Raw genomic sequence first — 9,715 nt, 5'->3', positions numbered from 1 at the left:
TCAAATAGCATTCGTTATCTTTCACTATATTGAGAACCATTCGAATAGTTCCAAAAGTGCAAACTCCTCCTCCTAAAGTGTTATCCTCCTCCCCCTCCTCGTCCTTTATACCTCCTTCTCCCCTCCTCTTCCTCCCCTTCCTCCTCTCTCCCTATTCTTTCCCCCTCCCCCTCCTTGTCCTTTATACCTCCTTCTCCCCTCCTCTTCCTCCCCTTCCTCCTCTCTCCCTATTCTTCCCCTCCTCCCCCTCTCTGCCTATTCTTTCCCCGCCTCCCCCTCTTCCTCTCCTTCCCCTCTCCCTCTTCTCCCTCCTCTCCCTCTTCCCCCTCCTCTCCCTCTTCCTCTCCACTCTTCTTGCTCCCCTTCCTCTCCCCCTCCCCTCCCCTTCCTCTCCTCCTCCCCTCCCCTTCCTCTCCTCCTCCCTCCCTCCTCCTCTCCTCCTCTTCTTCCCCCTCCCCTCCTCTTCCTCCCCTTCCTCTCCCTCTTCTTCCCCCTCCTTTCTCCCCCTCCCCTTCCTCTCCTCCTCCTCTCCCCCTCCCCTCCCCCCTCCTCCTCTTCCTCCCCTTCCTCTCCTCCTCCTCTCCCTCCTCCTCTCCCCCTCTCCTCCTCTTCTTCCTCTCCCCCTCCCCTCCCCTCCTCTTCCTCCCCTTCCTCTCCCTCTTCTTCCCCCTCCTTTCTCCCCCTCTCCCTTCCTCTCCTCCTCCTCTCCCCCTTCCTCTACCCCCTCCCCTCCCCCTCCCCTCCCCTTCCTCTCCCCTTCCTCTCCTCCTCCTCTCCCTCCTCCTCTCCCCCTCTCCCCCTCTCCTCCTCTTCTTCCTCTCCTCCTCTTCTTCCTCCCCTTCCCCTCCCCTCTTCCTCCCCTTCCTCTCCTCCTCCTCCTCTCCCGCCTCCTCTCCTCTTTCTGTAGAGATAGCAGGGTGCTACAACAACAACGGAGGCTGTAGCCATGGTTGCTCTGTACTACAGGACTCCTATCACTGTCACTGTCCCCGAGGACTGGAGCTGGGGGATGACAAACGCACATGCCAGGGTGAGACCAGAGAGTGTGTGTGATGTGGCAGGGTGTGTGTGTGTTTGGTCGTATCTTCCAGTCCCTGTGCAGTTAACTGTACTCATGAAACTCTTCACCTGTATGGTCATGTGTCGTGTGGCAGCAGCTCCATACAGGACCTAGTAAGGGACCTGGAACTCATCCTGTCCAACCCATGTTTAACACATTCTACTGTGTGTGTGTGTGTGTGTGTGTGTGTGTGTGTGTGTGTGTGTGTGTGTGTGTGTGTGTGTGTGTGTGTGTGTGTGTGTGTGTGTGTGTGTGTGTGTGTGTGTGTGTGTGTGCGTGCGTGTGTGGTGTGTGTCTGTGTCTGTGTGTGTGCGTGTGTGTCTCTGTGTGCGTGTGTGTGTGTCTCTGTGTGCGTGTGTGTGTGTCTGTGTGTGTGTGTCTCTGTGTGCGTGTGTGTGTGTCTCTGTGTGTGGGTGTGTGTGTCTCTGTGTGTGTGTGTGTGTGTGTGTCTCTCTCTGTGTGTGTGTGTCTCTGTGTGTGTGTGTGTGTGTCTCTGTGTGTGTGTGTCCGTCCAGTCCCGGTGCAGTGTAGCAGCAGCTCCATTAAGGTGTCGGTTCTAAGGGACCTGGTGGGGGGCCTGGAACTCTCCCTGTCCAACTCGTCATGCCGCGGCGTCTCCAACGGAACACACATCAATCTCAGCTTCAGCCTCAAGACCTGTGGAACAGTAGTGGAGGTAGGACTAGACCTTAGCCCCTAGCCCCTAGAATCTAGCCCCTCGCCCCTAGAATCTAGCCCTTACCCTAGCCCCTATGCTAGCCCTTAGAATCTAGCCCCTAACCTAGCCCTTAGAATCTAGCCCCTACCCTAGCCCCTAAAATCTAGCCCTAGCCTAGCCCCTAGAATCTAGCCCCTACCCTAGCCCCTAGAATCCAGCCCCTACCCTAGCCCCTAGAATCTAGCCCCTAACCTAGAATCTAGCCCTTACCCTAGCCTATACACTAGACCCTAGCCCCTAGAATCTAGCCCCTACCCTAGCCTATACACTAGACCCTAGCCCCTAGAATCTAGCCCCTACCCTAGCCTATACACTAGACCCTAGCCCTATAATCTAGCCCTTACCCTAGCCTATACACTAGACCCTAGCCCCTAGAATCTAGCACTTACCCTAGCCTTGACACTAGGCCCTAGAATCTAGCCCTTACCCTAGCCTAGCCCCTAGAATCTAGCCCCTACCCTAGACCCTAGAATCTAGCCCCTACCCTAGCCCCTAGAATCTAGCCCCTACCCTAGCCCCTAGAATCTAGCCCCTACCCTACCCCCAGAATCTAGCCCCTACCCTACCCTACCCCCAGAATCTAGCCCCTACCCTAGAATCTAGCCCCTACCCTACCCCCAGAATCTAGCCCCTACCCTAGCCCCTAACCTAGCCCCTAGACCCTAGCCCCTACCCTAGAATCTAGCCCCTACCCTAGCCCCTAGAATCTAGCCTTGACACTAGCCCCTACACCTTAGCGCCTAGTCCATGTTTATTTTTTTATTTTATTTCACCTTTATTTAACCAGGTAGGCCAGTTGAGGACAAGTTATCATTTACAACTGCGACCTGGCCAAGATGAAGCAAAGCAGTGCGACAGAAACAACAACACAGAGTCATACATGGAATAAACAAGCATACAGTCAATAACACAATAGGAAAACAAGAAAATTTATATACAGTGTGTGTAAATGGCGTGAGGAGGTAAGGCAATAAATTGTCCATAGTAGCAAAGTAATTATAATTTAGCAGATTAACACTGGAGTGATAGATAGATAGATGATGGTGTGTAAGTAGTGACACTGGTGTGTAAGTAGTGATACTGGTGTGCAAAAGACCAGCAAAGTAAATAAGAACAATATGGGGATGAGGTAGGTAGATTGGGTGGGCTATTTACAGCTGGACTATGTACAGTTGCAGCGATCTGTTAGCTGCTCTGACAGTTGATGCTTAAAGTTAGTGAGGGAGATATGAGTCTCCAGCTTCAGCGATTTTTGCAATTAGTTCCAGTCACTGGCAGCAGAAAACTGGAAGGAACACGAGCCCTAGCCCCTACATCCTACATCCTAGCCACATGCCTAGACCCTACATCCTAGCCCCATGCCTAGAACCTAGCCCCTACACCCTAGCCCCATGCCTAGACCCTAGCCCCTACACCCTATCCCCATGCCTAGACCCTAGCCCCATGCCTAGACCCTAGCCCCATGCCTAGACCCTAGCCCCTACATCCTACACCCTAGCCCCTACATCCTAGACCCTAGCCCCTACACCCTAGCCCCATGCCTAGACCCTAGCCCCTACATCCTACACCCTAGCCCCATGCCTAGACCCTAGCCCCTACACATCCTCCCATGCACCCTAGCCCCATGCCAGACCCTAGCCCCTACATAGCCCCTACACCCTAGCCCCATGCCTACACCCCTAGACCCTAGCCCCCCTACACCCTAGCCCCATGCCTAGACCCTAGCCCCTACATCCTACACCCTAGCCCCATGCCTAGACCCTAGCCCCTACATCCTACACCCTAGCCCCATGCCTAGACACCCTAGCCCCATGCCTAGACCCTAGCCCCTACATCCATCCTACACCCTAGCATTTACACCCTAGCCCCTACACCCTAGCCCCATGCCTAGACCCTAGCCCCTACATCCTACACCCTAGCCCTTACACCCTAGCCCCTACATCCTACACCCTAGCCCTTACACACTAGACCAGACCCTAGCCCCTACATCCTACACCCTAGCCCCTACATCCTTCACCCTAGCCCACTAGACCATCCTAGCACCCTAGCCCCTACATCCTAGCCCCTAGCCCCTACATCCTAGCCCCTAGTCCCTACATCCTAGACCCTAGCCCCTACATCCTAGCCCCTAGCCCCTACATCTTAGACCCTACATCCTAGACCCTAGCCCTTACACAGGTTCAGCTTCAGGACCTGCGGCCCTCTAGTGGAGGACCTACCTTCTTTGTGTCACCTTCCACTCTGGATGAATTAGTCTTGACTGATTCTACAGTCCAGTACCCGGAGGTTGTCAGTCTTATTTCAGAACAGGGGACCGGAACCAATGGACCACAGACGGAGTTACTTGTATCGTTTTCATGACATCACGTAGTGTAATTAGGAAACAGCACTACTGGAGTGAAATACAAGCAGTAAGAGGGGTAAACCTGGATTTGATTTACGGCCTTAAAATGTTGGATGTTGATTCCATCCCATTGATTCCATCAAATGTATTTTATAAAGCCCTTTTTACATCAATAGTTATCTCAAAGTGCTGTACAGAAACCCAGTCTAAAACCCCAAACAGCAAGCAATGCAGATGTAGCAGCACGGTGGCTAGGAAAAACTCCCTAGAAAGGCCAAAACCTAGGAAGAAACCTAGAGAGGAACCAGGCTCCGAGGGGTGGCCAGTTCTCTTCTGGCTGTGCCGGTGGAAATTAAGAGTACAGGCATTTAGGCCAGATCGTTCTTCAAAATGTTAAAATGTTCATAGATGACGAGCACATGGTCATTTAGGCCAAATCGTTTTTCAAGACATTCAAAAGTTCATAGATGACCAGCACATGGCCATTTAAGGCCAGACTGTTCTTCAAGACTTTCAACCGTTCATAGATGACCAGCAGGGTCAAACTAGTAATCACAGTGGTTACACATGTTTTGGGTGCAATAGTTCACCTCCTCAGGAGTAAATGATTGGTTGATTGATTGATTCCCATCCCAGGTGACAGACGACAAGATAGTGGGTACCAATTTAGTGACGGGTCTTCCTAAAACCAGCCCAGGACCGTGGTCCGGTAGTAACCGGGATATGATTGTCAGGACCTCCAAACTGCTGTTACCTGTCACCTGTGAATTCCCACGACACTACGAGGTCTCCGACGGTTACCAGGTAAGAGGGTGATTGAATGCTTCTTTTTAGTACTTCCTCTTAAACTCAGTTATTTCAAAATAAAAGTCCAACATTCAAAATAAAAGTCCAACATACAAAATGCTATGGAATAAAAGAAAATATGGAATAAAACTATTGGTTTTCCTTTAAATGATGTTTGGAAACCCACCTTTTAGCTATTTTATTCAGCAATTTAATTATCATTATCCCTTTTTCATTGTTTTATTTGATCTATTTCGTTCTGTTTTTTTTATTTTTTATAAAGGTTGCTTGAGCAACTTTAAATTGCATTTTTAAATTAAGTAGGTGTAATTTAATTTCTCTCTCTCTCTCTCATTCCAGGCCAGTCTCCGTAGCTCCGCCCTAGAGCTAGCAGGCCACTCCCAGGGCCTGTTCCCCTTCTCTCTGGAGCTGTTTAAGAGTGCTGAGTTCTCTGAGCCCTACCGGGCTCCACCCCAACTACGCCTACACGACTCACTGTTCTTCGGGGTGGAACCCAGGGAGAAGGTACTGTACTGAATCCCAAATGGCACCCTATGTAGTGCACTGCTGTTAACCAAAGCCCTACACTCTTAGAAAAAATAGGTTAAATCTGGAAACTAAAAGGGTTCATGGGCTGTCCCCATAGGAAAACCCTTTCAAGAACCCTTTTTGGTTCCAGATAGAACCCTTGAACCCCTTTTGGATTTTTTTTTCTAAGAGTGTTTTTAGTGCACTATATAGGAAATAGGGTGCCATAGGGCCCTGCTCTAAAGTAGTGCACTATATAGGGTTCCATAGGGCCCTGGTTTAAAGTAGTGCACTATATAGGAGATAGGGTGCCATAGGGCCCTGGTCTAAAGTAGTGCACTATATAGGGAATAGGTTGCCATAGGGCTCTGGTCTAAAGTAGTGCACTATATAGGGAACAGAGTGTCATTTGGTACTCAACCAGTGTGACCACATGTCTGTTGTCTCCATATCACGGATCAATAAAGATCTTCTGTTTTTGTTAGCTTGTGGATCATACTTTGTTGACTGATACATTTATTTGACAATTTCAGATTTCCATTCGGCTTTTAATAAGCTCTTTTATGTGTCAAATTTTGTATGTTGTACTTTACTTTAAGTTTACTCACTTTACAAATTTGACTTGTGCTTGACTTACAATAGGTGGAGGGTTTGTCAGCTCTGGTGGAGAGCTGCTTTGCTACCCCCAGTGCCAAGGCAGACCAGGCTCTCAAATACTACCTCATCAAAGACGGGTGGGTACTACACTACCATGTACATTATATACTATATATATATATGAGGGGAGGGGTCATGCTGATAGTATATATATATATATATATATACTATCAGCATGACGGGAGGACGAGACTGGGGACAGTGGTGTTTACTCCAAAGTCAATGGATCCTGCCGACAAAAATACAACTGGTTACGACAGACAGACAGACAGACAGACAGACAGACAGACAGACAGACAGACAGACAGACAGACAGACAGACAGACAGACAGACAGACAGACAGACAGACAGACAGACAGACAGACAGACAGACAGACAGACAGACAGACAGACAGACAGACAGACAGACAGACAGACAGACAGACAGACAGAGAGAGAGAGAGCAGGGTGTCTGTCTGTCAGGACTATCTATAAAATGTTTCCAACAAAACACTTCTCCTCCATACTTTACTCCAAAGCCAATGGATCAATCCTGCCGACAAAAATACAACTGGTTACGACGGACAGACAGACAGACAGTGCTCGAAAAAATAAAGGGAACACCAAAATAAACATCCTGGATCTGAATGAATGAAATATTCTTCTTAAATACTTTTTTCTTTACATAGTTGAATGTGCGGGCAACAAAATCACACAAAAATGATCAATGGAAAACAAATTTATCAACCCATGGAGGTCTTGGAGGATTTGGAGTCACACTCAAAATTAAAGTGGAAAACCACACTACAGGCTGATCCAACTTTGATGTAATGTCCTTAAAACAAGTCAAAATGAGGCTCAGTAGTGTGTGTGGCCTCCACGTGCCTGTATGACCTCCCTAGAACGCCTGGGCATGCTCCTGATGAGGTGGCGGATGGTCTCCTGAGGGATCTCCTCCCAGACCTGGACTAAAGCATCCGCCAACTCCTGGACAGTCTGTGGTGCAACGTGGCGTTGGTGGATGGAGCGAGACATGATGTCCCAGATGTGCTCAATTGGATTCAGGTCTGGGGAACGGGCGGGCCAGTCCATAGCATCAATGCCTTCCTCTTTCAGGAACTGCTGACACACTCCAGCCACATGAGGTCTAGCATTGTCTTGCATTAAGAGGAACCCAGGGCCAACCGCACCAGCATATGGTCTCACAAGGGGTCTGAGGATCTCATCTCGGTACCTAATGGCAGTCAGGCTACCTCTGGCGAGCACATGGAGGGCTATGCGGCCCCCCAAAGAAATGCCACCACACACAATGACGACCCACCGCCAAACCGGTCATGCTAGAGGGTGTTGCAGGCAGCAGAACGTTCTCCACGGCGTCTCCAGACTGTCACGTCTGTCACATGTGCTCAGTGTGAACCTGCTTTCATCTGTGAAGAGCACAGGGCGCCAGTGGCGAATCTTGGTGTACACTGGCAAATGCCAAACGTCCTGCATGGTGTTGGGCTGTAAGCACAACCCCCACCTGTGGACGTTGGGCCCTCATCCCACCCTCATGGAGTCTGTTTCCGACTGTTTGAGCAGACACATGCACATTTGTGGCCTGCTGGAGGTCATTTTGCAGGGCTCTGGCAGTGCTCCTCCTGCTCCTCCTTGCACAAAGGCGGAGGTAGCGGTCCTGCTGGTGGGTTGTTGCCCTCCTATGGCCTCCTCCACGTCTCCTGATGTACTGGCCTATCTCCTGGTAGCGCCTCCAAGCTCTGGACACTACGCTGACAGACATAGCAAACCTTCTTGCCACAGCTCGCATTGATGTACCATCCTGGATGAGCTGCACTACCTAAGCCACTTGTGTGGGTTGTAGACTCCGTCTCATGCTACCACTAGAGTGAAAGCACTCATCTTCTCTCCTCACCTCCTCACCACCTCTCTCCCTCCTTCCCTTCCCCTCTTCTCTCCCCTCCACTCTCCCTCCTCCCCTCCCCTCCCCTTCCCCTCTTCTTTCCCCTCCTCTCCCTCCTCCCCTTCTCTCTTCTTTTCCCTCCTCCCCTTCTCTCCTCTCCCCTCCTCCCCTCCCCTCCTCTCTCCCTCCCCCCCCCCTCCTCTCTCCCTCCTCTCTGCCTCCTCCCCTCCCCCTCCTCTCCTCCCCTCTCCCTCCTCCACTTCTCTTCTTTCTCCTCCTCCCTTTCTCCTCCCCCTCCTCTTCTCTCCCCACTTCCCCTCCTCTCTCCCGCCTCCCCTACCCCTCCTCTCTCGCTCCTCCCCTTCTCCCTTCCCTCCTTCCCCTTTCCTCTTCTCTTCCCACTTCCCCTCCTCTCTCGCTCCTCCCCTTCTCCCTTCCCTCCTTCCCCTTTCCTCTTCTCTTCCCCCTCCCCTCCTCTCTCGCTCCTCCCCTTCTCCCTTCCCTCCTTCCCCTTTCCTCTTCTCTTCCCCCTCCCCTCCTCTCTCGCTCCTCCCCTTCTCCCTTCCCTCCTTCCCCTTTCCTCTTCTCTTCCCCCTCCCCTCCTCTCTCGCTCCTCCCCTTCTCCCTTCCCTCCTTCCCCTTTCCTCTTCTCTTCCCACTTCCCCTCCTCTCTCGCTCCTCCCCTCCTCTCTCGCTCCTCCCCTCTCTCCCTATTTCCTCTTCTCTCCTCCTCTCTCGCTCCTCCCCCTCCTCTCTCGCTCCTCCCCTCCTCTCTCGCTCCTCCCCTCCTCTCTCGCTCCTCCCCTTCTCCCCTATTTCCTCTTCTCTCCTCCTCTCTAACCCTATATTGTGTGTTTAGGTGTATCTCAGATGAAATGGTGCGTCAGTACTCTGCTAAGGACCAGCTATCCAAACACTACCAGGTTCCTGTCTTCAAGTTTGTTGGCAAGGACAACAAGGTCAGTAAGAACAGACACCCCGGGAGCCAGCTGGCCAGTTCAGTATGTATGTGTGTGTGTGTGTGTGTGTGTGTCTGATGTGTGTGCGTGTCTATGTTCTGTATCTACGTGCGTATCCACGTGTCTATCTGCGTGTGTGTCAACAGGAGGTGTTCCTGCATTGTCGTGTGTTGGTGTGTGGGGCAGGAGACTCCCGCTGTTCTCAGGGCTGTAGAGGGCGTCTGCGTCGGGAACTGTGGAGGACTGAGGAGGAACAGGAGGACTGGGACCAGCATCACGTGCTGAGTGGAGGACCCATACGCATCTTGCCAGACTGAGACATCAGACCGTCGTGGCAGCTCCATACCACCTTCAGGCCATCTCACCACTGCAAACATAGAAATAGATACAATAGAGATAGATATTGTAGGAGCATGACCAGCATTGTCTCCTGAGTGGAGGACCCATACACATTCTGCCAGACTGAGACATCAGACAACCACCACCACCACCACCACCACCACCAGGCCACCACCACCACCAGGCCACCACCACCACCACCACCAGGCCACCAGGCCACCACCACCACCACCACCACCAGGCCACCACCACCACCAGCGGACCACCACCAGGCCACCACCACCACCACCAGGCCACTACCACCACCAGGCCACCACCACCAGGCCACCACCACTACCACTACCACCACCACCACCACCAGGCCACCACCACCACCACCAGGCCGCCACCACCACTACCACCAGGCCGTCCCCACCACTAACACCACCAGGCCACCACCACCAC

General features: G+C 51.8%; 1 protein-coding gene across 1 annotated transcript in view; it reads left to right on the top strand.

Annotated features, from left to right (window-relative positions):
- oit3 (oncoprotein induced transcript 3) overlaps positions 1-9,445 on the top strand; it is a 26,678-nt gene extending 17,233 nt beyond the window's left edge. The window contains exons 6-12 of the mRNA XM_042301384.1: positions 908-1,030; positions 1,576-1,736; positions 4,759-4,926; positions 5,269-5,433; positions 6,079-6,170; positions 8,833-8,932; positions 9,079-9,445. Of these exons, the coding sequence (XP_042157318.1) occupies positions 908-1,030; positions 1,576-1,736; positions 4,759-4,926; positions 5,269-5,433; positions 6,079-6,170; positions 8,833-8,932; positions 9,079-9,249 (980 nt within the window). The 3' untranslated portion in view covers positions 9,250-9,445. The remainder of the gene's footprint in view (positions 1-907; positions 1,031-1,575; positions 1,737-4,758; positions 4,927-5,268; positions 5,434-6,078; positions 6,171-8,832; positions 8,933-9,078) is intronic.
- The last annotated feature ends 270 nt before the right edge of the window (positions 9,446-9,715 follow it).

This window comes from Oncorhynchus tshawytscha, linkage group LG19, assembly GCF_018296145.1.
Source record: "Oncorhynchus tshawytscha isolate Ot180627B linkage group LG19, Otsh_v2.0, whole genome shotgun sequence".
In the NCBI taxonomy this organism is placed as follows: Eukaryota; Metazoa; Chordata; class Actinopteri; order Salmoniformes; family Salmonidae; genus Oncorhynchus; species Oncorhynchus tshawytscha.
Note: the sequence above shows the minus strand (reverse complement) of the source record. Positions and strands in the feature narration are given on the sequence as shown.